The sequence below is a fragment of the Cucurbita pepo genome, chromosome LG16 (assembly GCF_002806865.2).
Source record: "Cucurbita pepo subsp. pepo cultivar mu-cu-16 chromosome LG16, ASM280686v2, whole genome shotgun sequence".
Lineage (NCBI taxonomy): Eukaryota > Viridiplantae > Streptophyta > Magnoliopsida > Cucurbitales > Cucurbitaceae > Cucurbita > Cucurbita pepo.
Genome location: NC_036653.1, coordinates 3133860 through 3150805, shown reverse-complemented (window position 1 = coordinate 3150805; position 16946 = coordinate 3133860). Strand labels below are relative to the sequence as shown.

Below are 16946 nucleotides of genomic sequence, written 5' to 3'. Positions count from 1 at the left end.
GGGAGAAGCACCGAACACAATTATAAAGTTTGCATGCTTCGTTCACATCGCTAGAAGAAGGGCTTGAACCTCCGACCTTGTGGTTAACAGCCGCACGCTGAGCTATTCCAGCCAATCATTTGTTAAAATCTAAGACCACCGTTAGTTGATATTGTCTGCTTTCGTTCGTTACGTCTCGGTATCTCCCTCACGGTTTTAAACCGAAACTACTATGGATAGGTTTTTAGACCCTTGCAAGAAATGTTTCTTCACCTCTTTAATCGACGTGGGATCTCACTATCGACCCCTTCTGAGTGTCAAGCGTCCTCACTGGCACATCGCCTAGTGACTAGCTCTGATTTCATTTGTAAAAGTCCAAGCCCACTGCTAGCAGACATTGTTCATTCTTGCCCAGTAGGGATTGCCATGAGCCTCACAGTTTTAAATCGCGCCTATTAGGGAGAGGTTTTCACACCTTTATCAGGATTGTTTCGTTCCTCTGTCCAACAGCCAGTAGATATTATCTATTTTAATCCGTTATGTATCGTCGTTAGCCTCACAGTTTTAAAACGCGCCTACTTGAGAGATGTTTACACACCCATATACGGAATGATAAATTCCCCTCTCAAACCAATCCAGGAACACACAATTAGTAGTCAGGATGGCTGAGTGGTCTAAGTCTCCAGGTTCAAGTTCTGGTCCTCGTAAGAGGGCGTGGGTTCAAATCCCACTTCTAACAATCCATCCATATTATATTGTTTGGCAAAACTCGTGCCAAAGTGGATAATATCTATAACCACCCGTTTTATGGGCTTGTGTCGAACTTTTCAACGCTAAGAAATTGAACTCGTACCGTGCTTTTTAAAAGTGTCAAAACATGATTGTTTAGTTAGCTCTCGGTACACGAGAGCATCACAAATCGATGTTGATTGAAAATTTGTACTTGGGAGAAGCACCGAACACAATTATAAAGTTTGCATGCTTCGTTCACATCACTAGAAGAAGGGCTTGAACCTCCGACCTTGTGGTTAACAGCCGCACGATGAGCTATTCCAGCCAATCATTTGTTAAAATCTAAGACCACCGTTAGTTGATAGAGCTATTCCAGCCAATCATTTGTTAAAATCTAAGACCACCGTTAGTTGATATTGTCTGCTTTCGTTCGTTACGTCTCGGTATCTCCCTCACGGTTTTAAACCGAATCTACTATGGATAGATTTTCAGACCCTTGCAAGAAATGTTTCTTCACCTCTCTAATCGACGTGGGATCTCACTATCGACCCCTTCTGAGTGCCAAGCGTCCTCACTGGCACATCGCCTAGTGACTAGCTCTGATTTCATTTGTAAAAGTCCAAGCCCACTCCTAGCAGACATTGTCTATTTTTGGTACATTGCCCAGTGACTAGCTCTGATTTCATTTGTAAAAGTCCACCCCACTGTTAGCAGACATTGTCCATTTTTGTCCATTAAGTATTGCCATAAGGCTCACAGTTTTAAATCGAGCCTATTAGGAGAGGTTTTCGCACCTTATTAGGATTGTTTGGTTCATCTCTCTATTGAGTTTAAAGTTTTTAAATACACAATTATAATTTAAAAAAAAAAAGTTTAATAAAATAATCAACTTCACCTGATCTAACCCTCTAGATTTTTCTTAGTTAAATTGATTCTTGTGATCGGTGAGTATTTAATATTTAAGTATTAACATAAATAAGTATAATTATTTATATAGAGAGGGTTGTACTCAGACTTAAGTGTCATAGTTTTTTTATTTTATTTTATTTCTTATTTTTAATTCAGCCCAACCAACTCGTATAGTTCCTTAACCCGTCAAAAGGCAAGTTTGGAAAATCTCTGGGACCTCTGAGTGAAGTTTGGCTTTCCCTCGCTTTCTTTAAAATGAATCATCCTTCACCCAACTTTAACTGCAATTGTTTATTTTGAATCAATCAATCAATCAGCTCTCACCTTCATCTCGCCTCCCTTCAATCCATTCTCCTTCTTCCTTCTTCGATCTGCCTCCTTCCGTTGACCTCTCCCATATCCAATCGCCAATGGCACGAACACCCAATCTACTCCTCGCTCTTCTCCTCCATTTCTTGCACCTCACGCATTTCACTCTCTCCGCCGATCCCATCTCCTCCAATCCTCTCCTTACGCCTTCGCATCGCGCCATGGTGTTGCCTCTTTATCGCTCGTCCCCCAATTCCTCCAAATTGATCTCCAAGCCTCATCGTCGTCTCCGCGGATTCCCCAATTCGAATAATCGTTCCAACGCTCGAATGCGGCTCTACGACGATCTCCTTCTCAATGGGTATGATCCACCTCCTTTAATTTTTGGATGGTTATGATTTTCGTTTGATGAAATTTGGTTTTTGGTTTTTGGTTTTTGGTTCAGGTATTATACGACGCGGCTTTGGATCGGTACTCCGCCGCAGAAATTCGCTCTTATTGTTGATACGGGAAGTACGGTTACTTATGTTCCTTGCTCAACTTGCGAACTTTGTGGGAAGCACCAGGTTAAAATGTTTACAAATTGATGCTTGCTAGATCATTTATAAGGCCTTCATAGTCATATTCAATCATCTGCTCTGTTTCCTTTATCTGCTTTTTATGATATTGATTTGGAAATTGGTAATTTATCAGTCTGGTTAAGAAATAGATCAAATGACATGGATCCTCGAATGATATATGTTTATTCTGCACCAAAGGGTAAATCATAAGGTCTCCTTCGATGGACAAATTGTTTTCTTCTGGGAAGAACTGATCTCGGAATGCTGTCTGACTCTGGACACTACAATGTTGTTTCCCTCCAATTTAGAGAAATGTGGATAACTAANTTCTTTATCTGCTTTTCATGATATTGATTTGGAAATTGGTAATTTATCAGTCTGGTTAGGAAATAGATCAAATGACATGGATCCTCGAATGATATATGTTTATTCTGCACCAAAGGGTAAATCATAAGGTCTCCTTCGATGGACAAATTGTTTTCTTCTGGGAAGAACTGATCTCGGAATGCTGTCTGACTCTGGACACTACAATGTTGTTTCCCTCCAATTTAGAGAAATGTGGATAACTAAAAGGCATTATCTATTTAATGAATGTGACAGAATTGTATTGTCGGTATTCTATATGGGTCTTGAAGCTTGTTCCTCCGATGGTTTTATGGATAAAATTTGTGCAGTCATTTATTACATTTATATTAAAACATTTCTAGTTTTTTCTTCAAAGGAACCTTGCAATGTGCTGTTCTCTCTACTTAAACTTTTATTTCTTTCAGGACCCAAAGTTTGACCCAGAATTGTCAAGCACTTACCAACCTGTCAAATGCAATTCTGATTGCACTTGTGACGGTGACGGAGTGCAGTGTGTCTATGAGAGGCAGTATGCTGAAATGAGTACTAGCAGTGGTGTCCTTGGTGATGATGTTATATCCTTTGGAAATCAGAGTGCACTCGTACCCCAGCGTGCTGTGTTTGGTTGTGAGAATGAGGAAACTGGTGATCTTTACAGTCAACGTGCTGATGGAATTATGGGTTTGGGCAGTGGTGATCTTAGTATTGTCGACCAACTAGTTGAAAAAGGTGTGATTAATGATTCTTTCTCATTATGCTATGGTGGTATGGATATTGGTGGTGGTGCTATGGTTCTTGGTGGAATCTCTCCTCCATCAGAGATGATTTTTAGCTACTCAGACCCTGTGAGAAGGTGTGTACTAAAGCCGTTTAACCTTAAAAAAATTGTACTTCATGCTCTTTCATAACAATTACAATTGATACATCTCACACATTTACTTTAGTTTCGGGATGGCAACAGTCCATATTACAATGTTGATTTGAAGGAGATACATGTTGCGGGTAAAAAGCTGCCTCTCGAGCCAAGCGTTTTTGACGGAAGATATGGATCTGTCTTGGATAGTGGTACAACTTATTCTTACCTACCACAGGAAGCCTTTGGACCTTTCAAGAATGCTGTAAGCTTTTATTTCCCTGAATTTAACATTCTCAGTCAGGAGTTTCTTTAGTAATGTCTGAATTTGAAGATTGTTGCATGCTTTCACAAGGACGTAGTAAGACAGTCTAATTCTTACTTTTCCAGGGTTATCTTTCTTCTATTTCTGTTGCAATCTGATAATTGTTTGCATTTTTTTTTTTTTTTTCCTTTGTAAACTTGTTCTAGTTGCTTTAGATTTTAATGATTTGATATGAATCAATTTACGTTGTTTCCTTGTCAATCTTAATAAATGAGAACATTTGTCCTATTTGTGGAGGCTTTCTATTCAGTGTTAAGCCAAGTTCTTGTGTTGTCTGAAAAAACTTCATCTATACAATTAAATGGAGAAAGGAAGAGAGAGAAATGAAAAAACTTTTGGCTCCTTATTAGAAAGGATTGATCCCTGTAGTCAAACCATGACCAGGCATATATCCTGTGTCTCTTTTCTCTTGTTTTTCTCTAATAGTGTTCCCTTGATTACAAAATTACAAATTTGATCTTGAGTCGTTAGCAGTTTGAAGTCCAGTTTTTTAGTTCTTTGTTTTAGAATGCATAATGAATTTAAAAAGAAAAAATCTTTCAGATTATGAATGCGCTTCATTCTTTGAAGAAGATTGGTGGTCCTGACCCAAATTTTAAAGATACATGTTTTTCTGGTGCTGGAAGGTATGGTTAGGTAATACGTTGTCAGTTTTGAAAGTGATTTACAACAATAAGTAATTATGATTCGTTACTTTATGTTAGTGATGCTGCTGAATTATCAAAAACATTTCCGACAGTTGACTTGGTATTTGACAATGGCCAAAAGTTGTCTCTAGCACCAGAAAATTACTTGTTCCGGGTAAGGAATATCCCTTGATTACTTAATATTTTTGCGTTACTTCTTTGTATCTGTGTCTGTTTACATGGGATTATGTGTGGGGTTTGGCAGTATAATCCTCCTTAACAAAAATAAGGGCCTTGAATTGATCTTTGTATTCAATTGATATAGTGGTCATAAAAGTTTGAGCTAACGGATTCTTCTTTACTGTGAATTTTCTGAATCATTACTTCAGCACTCAAAGGTACATGGTGCATATTGTCTGGGAATTTTCGAGAATGGAAATAATGATCAAACTACTCTTCTAGGAGGTACGATTTTTTCATGTCTCAGACGATTTTCGCTCGTGAATGCATAGGAATTTGGAATTTCTGACTGTTCACTTTGTGAATTCGCCTTTTTATTTTTTAATTTAATCACATATCACATTTTAGCATGACTGTTTTCTGTTACAGGAATCATTGTCCGCAACACTTTAGTGATGTATGACAGAGAGCATTCAAAAATTGGATTTTGGAAAACTAATTGTTCCGAGTTATGGGAAAGGCTTCACATTTCGGATGATAATGCCCATGCTCCTTCAGTTTCAAATACATCACACGATACTGATATGGCACCTGCATCAGCTCCAAGCGAATCACCATATGATATGATTCCGGGTATGGTTAATTGCAAGGTTTATTTTTGCTTTTATGCTAATACGGCAGCTTGACTGCATCAGTTGGTTCTGTAGTAATTTTCTTTTCCTTATATGTCGATATGGTCGTTGAGCTTAATTGATTTGGAAAGTTAAAACAAGTTATACCATCCTTCATACCATGATGACAGTTGAGGTTCTACCATTTGTCTTCTTTGATATACATGCTAATGTGTAAGAGAACTGTTGGGTGAAAAAAATTACATAACCAGTGTCATGGAAATACCATTTTTCGGAATTTGATTATAAATATTATAGACCATTTTGAAATGCAATTATCAAACGATGATTGTTTTAACAACCCCTTTTGTAATTTCATACTATCAATGAAATTATTTCTTATAAAAAAAAAAAGAGTATTTTAACAAATTTATTATCTGTTGCAATCTCTACCTTAAAGGTCTGTTTGTTAAAGTGTTTTATTTTGTACTACGTGCAGAAGATCTCCAGATTGGACGTATCACATTTGATATCTTGTTGAACATAAGCTACAAACATCTGGAGCCTCATATTACACAACTTTCCGATCATATTGCTCACGAGTTAAATGTTAGTCATTCACAGGTTAGTACACTTGACACATTGGGGATTAAAATTTATTTTGCAGTATTTAACAATAATTAATGTAATAACAAATAGGTTTTATTATAAATGTATTCCATTGTTATGGCTATTTGATCCCTAAGCTTTACAAGTCATTAAACATTGACGTTAGTTAGTTAAAAGTCATTAATTATGGTTCTAAATAGTTCCTATATTTAGTTAACTCTTCACTAAATATTGACATGCCAAATGAGCTAACATTGGTTCAGTGAACATATCATGTCATAGTTTAGTTTACAACATTAGTGAGAGGTGAAATCTATTAAAGTTTAAGGAGAATAAATTGATGCAACGATCAAAATTCACGGGCTAAACTTATAATTTACCCCGAGAGACATCTCTCTCAGCTTTTCTTACTAATTGAGTTGTGACTGTATCCAACTTTTTACTGCATATCATTTTTAACCATTATTTCAGGTCCGTTTATTGAACTTTACCATGAGAGGAAATCATTCACTTATTCAATTGGCCATACTCCCTAATGGATCCTCAGAATTTTTCTCACCTGCGACTGCTACTGTAAGTGAATATACCTGCAACTGTAAACTGCATAACAACCGAAATTCTCAAGCATCCCTTTAAAATATTGTTTCTCTGGCAGACAATAATTTCCCTGATCGTCGAGCATCACATGAAGCTACCCCCTAAGTACGGAAGTTACCGGGTCATTCGATGGAATGTCGAACCTCTAATGGATAGGTAAGTATGTAAATAGGTTTAAATGTTAAATTATGAAGATAGTCAATCAATCTTCTTAGTTGTGTCTATTTAGTTTTTAAACTTGAAAAGCTTTGAATTATGTTGTTAAAAGTTTGGTTTGAATTATGTTGTTAAAAGTTTGGTTTTTATTCTAAGACAACGCGCTCACATACTCTGAGAGATTAAGCAAACTAGAAAAAAATAAGTGGACTACATTTTTCTTGATGGGTTGGCTCTTGCGTTAAAGCTTTCCTCAAGTTAGCTTCCGTTATTTCAATAGTTTGTTGAGCCTTCTTGTGGGTCAAATGTCACGAGACTTCTTTGCATCATTTACTAAAATATTGACCGATTATTACCTATAATAAATTCAAGGAAGCGAGCTAAGTGTGATAAAATTTACACTGATTTTGTTACATTTTGTTTTATCACATCACGTCAAATATAGTCCAGTTGAAACGTTTAAAAATTCATAGATTAAATAGACATATTGTGACGTCTTAAGGACTAAAATGGTAATGTAGTCATACAAATGTTATGTTGTTACTACGTTCTTAGTTAGAGTCTTGTATTCATGGATGGCTAAATGTTGCATAGCATTAATGTTATCCAATCTGTTTTATATTGTTTAGGTCATTGTGGAAGCGACTTTATATTTTGGTGGGTTTAGCCATTATGGTCACGCTTATTCTTGGGTTGTCAGCAATGGGAGTGTGGTTTATTTGGAGAAGGAGACAGCAAGCATTCCATTCATATAAGCCTGTCAATGCAGCAGCTCCAGAGCAGGAACTCCAGACCCTGTAGTAAAAGTCTCGCCAGCACATTTTTGGTTTGCTGTCTCTGTTTGTATCATTTGCTTTGAATTTTTATAGGTTCAATGTTCAGTAGGAGACATTGGAAGAATATTATTATTTTCCAGATTTTGTATTCATCTTATGCTCAAAGGTTCTAACCTTAAACAAATCGGAAGTTCCCTTTTTTCACTTAGTTGCAATATGAATTTGACCTACATTTCTTTTCTCTACGATTTGTCTTTTTAGACAAATATCTATCTTTATTTTCATAATTATTATTTTTAAATTACTATTTATGATCCAACTTGGTAAGTGGAACTCATTAAGTGGAGACTGGTTGAGCGACCACTTTGTTCAGACCTCAAATAGTGATAGAGATTGGTAGTTTCTTTACATGGAGATTAATTCAGCAGCAAAGATGGCGAATTAAGGGAAGAGAAAAATGTTACCAGAAGTCACTCCCTCGAGACTTAGATGGCAACCTAACCTAGTACGTCATAATTGAGAAAGGGAACCTACCTCGAGTTAGTGTAGAAGGTTTTTTCGAATGTTTCTAATTTGACAATATGATACGAATCAAGATATCTCAATCATGCAATATTAATGTCACGCTAAGTATAATCAAGTTTCATCTATGTTTCAAATTTATGATGGATAATAATCTAGAGTCATATTTTAAATTCTTTTCCAAGTTGTTCGTCAAAAAGCTCTTAAAATTCATTGTTCTTTATGTTTTTCTCATCTTATTGTCTTATGCGATATGGTATATTATCATCTACGCTACAACTTTGGCTTCATTGAGATTTATTAATTCTACTTTCTTAAGGGTGAAAAGTACATATTTATCCAACTCTGCTATATCCAAGAATATGTGCTGTCGTGAACCGTTGTTTTTCCACCCAAGGCATGTTTCATCTTATATTTGCTCATTTGATATGATATTTGTGTATTAATTTAACATTTTGACCTTTAATCTTAGATATTACACTTTGAAACTTTGTCAAAAGTTGGATGTTATGTATTAAAATATGGATAGTTACATTTTGCACATTGAATTTTCCAACCATTAAAAGTTGGATGTTATGCATTAAAAGGAGCTTAGTGCATGTAGCTTAAATTAGTTAAAGGATTATGATGTGGAGATGTTATGCCACCCAAATAAGGCAAATGTGGTAGCTAACGTCTAAAGTAGGAAGTCTGCCAACACGTTGATGGTGATTATCGAGTAGAGTACCATATATAAGAATTTGGATGGGCTAAGATAATTGTGGTAATGGGAGAGGTTATGAAATAATTGGCTCAACTGTCAGCCCAGCTGATTCTGAGACAACATGTTATAGATGTTCAATAGATGAACCCTCATTTGATTGAGATATGGCATTTGTTAGGAATAGAGTGGGGAAATGAGTTCTCACTTATGATATGGAACTTCTTTTGGTAAGGATGATTGTGCATGTCCGAGGATGCAAACCTAAAGATGTTAATTGGAAGCTTATTGTTCGTCATTCTCAATTTATTCAGGTAGCACTAAGATGTATTAGGATCTTAGGCCTTGGGCCGTATTATTGATGGCGGAATATGAAGAAGGAGATAGTAGAGTTTGTGAGCAAATGCTTGGTTTGTTAACCAGTAAAGGCCCGAAGACAAAAAATAAAAAGGTTTGTTGCAACCTCTAAGTGTGCCCGAATGGAAGTAGAAAAAAATAACTATGGATTGTCTAAATACGTGGAGTGCTAGTGCCTTTTGTGTCTAATAGAGATCATCTTCAACTTTCCAACATTTTGTCAACATGTTTATTGGATTCTTTGCACCATCTATCTTCTCCAAACACATATCACCTTCTTCTACTAACCTGCGAGTGAAATGATATCATCTTTTGATATGTTTTGTCTTTGAATGATAAATTGAGTTTCTCACCAACTGTATGACACTTTGACTATCTGTATAAAGAATCTTCCTGTGCTGCTTTTTGCCTAATTCTTCTAGATAGTTTGTCATCCATATTATCTCATTTCCAGCTTCAGCTATAGCCACGTACTCTGCCTCAATAGATAAAAGAACAACGCATATCTGAAGCCTGGACATTCAACTCATTGTTGTTTCATCTATAGTGTAGATATATTCCAGATGTTTTACATCTCCACTCAGATTAGCATCCACAAAAACTTTGCAGAACTAGTTTGACGTTGTCATATCAAAGGGAAATGCGGGATGTACCTCTAAGATATTTCAGAAGCCACTTCACAGTTTTCCAATGTTCTTTCCCTAGGTTTTCCATGTACTTGCTAACAACTCCCACTGCATGTGTTCTATCAAGTCCAGTACATACCATAATATACATCAAACTCCCAACTGCAGAAGTATACAGACCTGATGTCATGTGCTTACGTTTTTCAACAGTTTTGGGAGATTTCCCCTTTGACAATTTAATACGATTTGCCAAAGGGCTAGTCCTGGATTTAGCATCATTCATCCTGAATTTAGACAACATCTACTCAATGTACTGCTCCTAGGATAGATTTAATGTGCTAGTAGATCTATCTTGAAAAATTATCATCCCAAGAATCTGCTTTGTTGCACCCAAATATTTCATCTCAAATACTAAAGACATGCTTGCTTTCAGGTGGTTTATCTCTCTCGTACTGGATCCAGCAATCAGCATATCATCCACACAGCGGATTAGAAACACATAAGAATCAATGTATTTCTTGAGGTAGCAACACTGATCCTTTTCACTCATGTGGAAAGCACTCTTGCACATGAAGGAGTCAAAGTTCTTGTACCATTTTCTCGGTGCTTGCTGAAATCCATACAAGCTCTTATTGAGCTTACATACCATGTGTTTCTTGCCTGGAGCTGTAAACACTTCTAGTTGTTGCATGTAGATCTCCTCATCTAGATCTTCATGTAAGAACGTTGTTTTTACATCCATTTGCTCAAGGTGCAAATTCTCTTATGCAACAATACTCAATAAAATTTGAATAGTATTTGATTTCACAAGAAAAGATTTCAGCATATAGAATGTCTTTTCTTTGTAAATAACCTTTATATGCTAAGCGAGCCTTGAACCTCCTTTTGCCATCTCGTTCAGCCTTGATTCTGAACACTCATTTGTTTAACTGATCTCTCTTTCCTGTAGGTAACTCAATTAGCACCCACATATTATTCTTTTCATGTAAACTCATCTCATCATCCATGGCTTGCTCTCACTTGGTTAAATCTTCCACCTGTTGAGCCTCATCAAAGGACTTTGGTTCTCCTTCATTGGTTAGCAACAGATAATATAATGAAGGTGAATATCTATCTGGTGCTCTGATAGTTCTAGATGATCTCTTCAACACTTGCTCAAGTGTCACTTGCTCTACATCTGGTTCTTCAGCAACAGTCTCGGAGTTTCTTAAGCTTCTACTGTAAATGACTGGGTGAGTTTTCCTACAACTGAAGCTCCACTCCAACTTGCTTCATAGTCTCAGAGTTTATCTTTTCTTTGTCCTTGCAAATGACATTTTCATCAAAGATCACATCACAATGTCTTAGGATTTTCCTATTCTTGTTATCCCAAATCTTGGACTCGAACATGTCAGAGTCATAGCCTATGAAGTAGCATTTCACAGCCTTAGCATCAAGTTTGTCTCTTTTCTTTGGATCAACGTGAATATACACAATACAACCAAAAGTTCTCAAGTCTGAGTACTTGATTCTTTTCCCTGTCCATACTTCTTATGACAATTTGATTTCTAAGGGTATTGACGACCCTCTATTGATCAAATAGGTTGTTGTGTTTACAACATCAGCACAAAATATCTTTGGTAGTCCAAAATGAATCCTCATGCTTCTTGTCCGCTCATTCAATGTTATGTTCATCCTTTATGCAATGCCATTGTGTCTCGTTTTACCAAAAACTGTCCTTATTAATCTAATTCTCTTAGCTACACAAAATATTTTAAACTCTGACTTGACGTACTTCCCTCTATTGTCAGACCTCAGGCATTTGATCATCAAGTTGGTCTGATTTTCAACTTCAGCTTTCCACTTCTTGAAGGTGGCAAACACATCTAATTTGTGTTTCAGGAAATAAACCTATACCTTCCTGCTGAAATAATCGATGAAGGTGTCGTAGAACCTTGATCTACCAAGTGATGAAACTGAAGATGGCCCCTAAACGTCTGTATGGACCATTCCCAAACACACTTTCTTTGATTCTCTAGCAACATTTGTGAAGCTAACTCGTTTTTGTTTGCCCATAATGCAACTCTCACAAAGACCCATATTAACAAATTTTAGGCCTCTAAAACTTCTTTTGCAGCTAACATCTTCATTCATTTGACGCTCATATGTCCAAGTCTATTATGTCATAGACTTGAATTTGAAGCACTCTCAACATCAACAACCATGTTTATACACCCTGTAATGGTTTATAAGGTTCCAGATTTTGTGTGACGTGCTACCACCATAACACCGTTCACAATCTTTCACAAACTCTTCCCAAACTCTACTGCATAATTTGTGCTCAATTGACTAATGTAGATTAGGTTCTTCTTGAGACCAGGAATATATATGATATTCTTTAATGTCCACTGATTTTCTTCGGCAGTTTTTATGCAGACATCCTCCTTCCCTTCATCTCCAAGGTTTTGTCCTCGGCAAGATACACCTTTCCAAAATTTCCTGATTTGAAATTTTAAAACAATTCCTTACTTGGAAACGAATGAAATGATGCACCTGAATCTAAAATTCAGGATTCAATCGGGCTGTCACACTAAGGATTAAAGCATCCTCGGTATCTTCTGTTGAATATATAGAATCATTATCATCTTTAAATTTGTGATTTTGCTTCTTCAATTTTGTACAATCCATCTAAGATGCCCTTTTTCTCTGCAATTCCAACACTTTACGTTTGGTTTGTTTTGAGATTTTTCTCAGTTCTTTAATTTTTCTCATTTCTTTAATTTTGATCACCCATATTTGTTTGGGCTCTTTGATTAACTTCTTCCCCTTCGATCAATACTGAGAAAATTATTGATGAAACTCTAATTTCCCATTTGCAAATACTTTCGTTGAGAACTACATCTCGAATTTCATCAAACTTCAGTTTATCAGATTCTCGTGAACTACTGATCACGACAACAACAGTATCCCACGACTCGGGTTAAGATGACATCAAAATCATACTTTAATTTCATCTTCAAAAATAATTTTCACCGAGCTTAATTGACTTACAATCTTGTTGAACTCATTTATATGATCTGCAACAGATCCACCTTCAGACATTTGTAGATTGAACAACCTCTGCATCAAATACACCTTATTCATAGCCAACAGTTTTCATACATATTCGACAACACCTTCAATAGGTCTGACGTCGTCTTCTCCTTGATGATGTTGAATGTCATATTTCTAGATAGCTTCAACCGGATCAGCCCTAAGGGGCCTAACGATCCTTGAGCTTTCGCTGCTCTATGGTCATGGTATCCGGCTTCACCCCCCAACAGGGTTCGTGAAGATCTTTCTAGTACAGATAATCTTCAATTTGCATCTTCCAGAAACCGAAATCGGATCCATCAAACTTTCCAATTCCAATCTTTGAACGTTCCATTTTCACATATCGTGGTGAATCTCGTCTTGCTCTGATATTAGTTGTTAGGATCGCACAACAACGTGCGCACTCGATCAAGATGAACACAAAAAAAATAGGAGAGAGAAAATGCAAGCAGAAATATTGGTTAAAAGATTTGTATTGATGACTTCATATATGTATACTAATAAAGAATACATAGAATGAAAAGAGTACATTTTGAAAGCACTGCCTAAGGGTATATATATATGGGTCCATTTTCTATCTTTATGTTTTTACTCGGTTTTTTTTTTCAATTCTCTTCTCAATTGTTTTTTTTTTTTTTTTTGTCAATTCTTATTGATTGTTATTTTTTTTCTTTTAAAAAAAGTGCTATTGATTGTGGTTTGATTTTCTATTACACAAAAACGATATCTAAACTCTAGAAAAAGATAAAAGAAAAAGATATCTAACTTTTCTATCTCTTTCCTCTTTCTTGTTAAATCTACGTGAAGTGAAGGCTCTTAAGAATATTTAGCCTTCAATTATGGTTTAACATATGTATCATATTTGACCGTTTATTATAAGCAAATATCTAGATATTTGACTTCTATTGCGACTCACCATAGGTATCATATTTGATATTATAGACAAATATGTTGTATCCATTTATTATTCTTTCCATATCATTTGTAATTTACAATAATTCTCTATTATGTAAATGATTATAAATAGAGAACTTTCACCACCATTTAGGAGCGGTGGTTTTAGCAAATATTCAAATGGTATCAGAGCTCTTCGGTTTAACAACTCTAATCTTTTCTTCTCTATGGCTTCTAAATTCTCTTATCATCTTCTTCATTTCAACACTCTAATTCATATCATCACCATCAAACTTTCTTCCACCTATTATCTTCTTTAGAAAAGTCAACTTCTCCCTCTCCTTGATAGTCAAGACATGCTAGGATATGTTGATGGAACTATGGTTCCACCACCTCACTTTGAACCAGAAACCACCTCAACACTCAACACCAAATATTTGGCATGGAAAGCAGCCGATCAACGCCTTCTCCATCTCCTACTCTCCTCTCTCACCGAGGAAGCCATTGATGTAGTCATTAGTCTCTCCACTGCACGTGACGTTTAGCTTGCGTTGGAAACTATGTTCAACCATCATTCGAAAGCTCGTGAATTGGGACTCAAGGACGACTTGCAGCTGATGAAACGCGGCACCAAACCTGTTGCTGAGTATGCTCCTGCCTTCAAAACAATTTGTGACCAACATCATGCCATTGGCAAACCCGTCGAGGACATTGATTAAGTGCATTGGTTCTTTCGAGGACTCGATACTGATTTTTTAACTTTTTCTACTGCTCAGATGCTCTCACCCATCTCCCCTGTTTTGCAGATTTAGTCTCTAAAGTTGAAAGTTTTGAGTTGTTTCAGCGCTCCCTTGAGTCTTCTGACTCCACTCCTACGGCATTCTCAACTACTAATCGTGGTCACACCCATGGAAGTCACCCTACTTTCTCTAGCAACCAACAAGGTCGTTCTCATTTCCAAAAAAATAACTCTTCGAATTGAGGACGAACCCACTCAGGTTAGAGTCGTCGACCACCTCGCAGCCAAATATGCCGCACGCGGAGGGCCATTATGCTAACCGTCTACAACCAATAGTATGTTTGGTTTGATTCTGCTCATGCTCACCTTTATGAAGCCTTCAACACGTCCTGTTCTATTGCTGGACCGGATGCTGCTGATTGGTTTTTGAACATTGGAGCTTCGGCCCATATGACTGTCGACCCATCTATTTTGGATTAGTCTAAAAATTACACGGGAAAGGACTGTGATCGTATGAAAACGGTGCATCCCTACCCATTACCCACACTGATACTCTTTCTCTTGTCCAAATATTTACTTATTAGATGTCTTGGTTGTCCCTCATGTCACTAAAAATCTTCTTTCAATTAGTAAATTAACGTATGATTTTCCTCTTCGTTACATTTACTAATAATCTTCTTACTAACCAGAATCGTCAAATAGGAAGGGTGGTGGCAATCGGTAAAAGGGATGGAGGGCTATATGTGTTAGAGCGCGTCAACTCTGCATTTATTCTGTCCTTAGAAAAAAATCTTTTTGTGCTTCATATGATTTGTCATGTGAATCATTCTCTTATTATTTTTTTTTTAAATAAAGAAAGGTCATCTTTCTCTTACGTCTTTATTGCCTTCTCCATCACTATGTAGTACTTGTCAGCTTGCAAAAAGTCATCATTGTCTTATTCCCACAATAAATGTAGGTCGTCTTATATGTTAGATCTTATTCATTGTGATCTTTGGGGTTCTTCCCTCGTCAAATCCAATTCGGATTTTCTTTACTATGTTATTTTTATTGATGATTATTCTCAATTCACTTGGCTTTACCTTTTGAAATTTAAATATGATTTCTATGATATTTTTCTTCAATTTCAAAAATTGGTGGAAAATCAATATTGTGCTTGTATCAAGGTTTTTCAAAGCGATGGAGGTGCCGACTTTACTAACATTTGTTTCAAAACTCGCTTACGTACTTATGGCATCCATCATCAACTCTCTTGTCCATATACACCTGCTCAAAATGGTTGTGTTGAGAGAAAACGTCGTATGTGACTGAGACTGGCTTGGTCCTTCTCTTTCACTCCCATCTTTCTCTTCATTTCTAGGTTGATGCTTTCAACACTGCAGCTTATATTATCAACCGGTTGACTACTCTACATCTTGGAGGTAAGTCACCCTTTGAACTCGTCTACAGCTACTCTCTACATTATGACAATTTTCATCCGTCGTGTTTATCCTTACTTGCATGATTATATGCCTAACAAGCTTTCTTCCCGCAACATTCCTTGCATTTTTTTGAGGTTATAGTCCTGCTCATAAAAGTTTTCGTTGTCTTGATCCCACCACCACTAAGTTATACATCACTCGCCACGCTCAATTTGATGAAACTCACTTTCCTGCCGTTCCTAGCAATCAAGCCCAACCTCTTTCCTATCTTCATATTTTAAATTTCTTGGAACAACATCTTTACCATATTGATTCATCCCCCTTACCACTTCATCACCGCACATTCCTTGAGCCGGTTCATCCCCATGTGATATTTGTTTTGACCTTGTGGATGAGTTTGTGCAGGTTGAAACTTCTCTTGTAGGTTTCTCTTTTCTACCCTCGACTTCTGATTCGACCTCTATTGAACCTACTGCTGATTCCTCTTCTTCTTTAGGCTCTCATCCTATGATCACACGAGCCAAAGCTGGTATCTTCAAGACTTGTCATCCAACAAATTTTGCTATTTGGGGCTCATTTGGACTTCTTTCTACTCTTCTTGCATCCACTTAGCCAAAAGAATTCAAATTTGTGGTTAAGAATCTTGCTTGGGTTGCTGCCATAGACGAAGAAATTCGAGCTTTACAACAAATGACTCTTGGACTTTGGTTCCTTGCCTTGCCAACACCAACGTTGTGGGCTTTAAATGAGTGTTTCGCATTAAATATTTGCTTGATGGATCCATCGAGCGTTTCAAGGCTCGTCTTGTTGCCAAAGGTTATACTCATGTTTCTGGTCTCGGCTACACTGACACTTTTAGTCCGGTTGTCAAAGCTACCATTGTCCGGGTTGTGCTTTCTATTGCGGTCACAAATAAATGACCACCTTAGCAACTTGATGTCAGAATGCTTCCTCAATGACATTCTTATTGAACATGTTCCTATGGAACAACCTCCTAGGTATATTGATCCTCGATTTTCCACTCATGTCTGTCTATTAAAAAAACCCT

The 16946-nt window shown here is 36.8% G+C and overlaps 1 protein-coding gene across 1 annotated transcript; it reads left to right on the top strand.

Moving 5' to 3' along the window:
- Positions 1 to 1881: 1881 nt before the first annotated feature.
- Positions 1882 to 7771, top strand: LOC111776916 (aspartic proteinase nepenthesin-1-like). Its single transcript, XM_023656327.1, has 12 exons — positions 1882 to 2290; positions 2375 to 2495; positions 3260 to 3687; positions 3796 to 3952; positions 4556 to 4638; positions 4717 to 4813; positions 5028 to 5103; positions 5248 to 5451; positions 5929 to 6053; positions 6510 to 6611; positions 6694 to 6791; positions 7421 to 7771. Exons 1-12 carry the CDS (start codon positions 2031 to 2033, stop codon positions 7590 to 7592), a joined length of 1923 nt encoding a protein of 640 aa, XP_023512095.1. The 5' UTR covers positions 1882 to 2030; the 3' UTR covers positions 7593 to 7771.
- The last annotated feature ends 9175 nt before the right edge of the window (positions 7772 to 16946 follow it).

Bases quoted from the DNA above. Each gene is read 5' to 3' on its own strand.
- LOC111776916 (XM_023656327.1), top strand. From the start codon at position 2,031: ATGGCACGAACACCCAATCTACTCCTCGCTCTTCTCCTCCATTTCTTG. The intron at 3,953-4,555 runs GTAAGCTTTTAT...AAAATCTTTCAG, and splicing joins TTGGACCTTTCAAGAATGCT to ATTATGAATGCGCTTCATTC. The intron at 6,054-6,509 runs GTTAGTACACTT...CCATTATTTCAG, and splicing joins TAAATGTTAGTCATTCACAG to GTCCGTTTATTGAACTTTAC.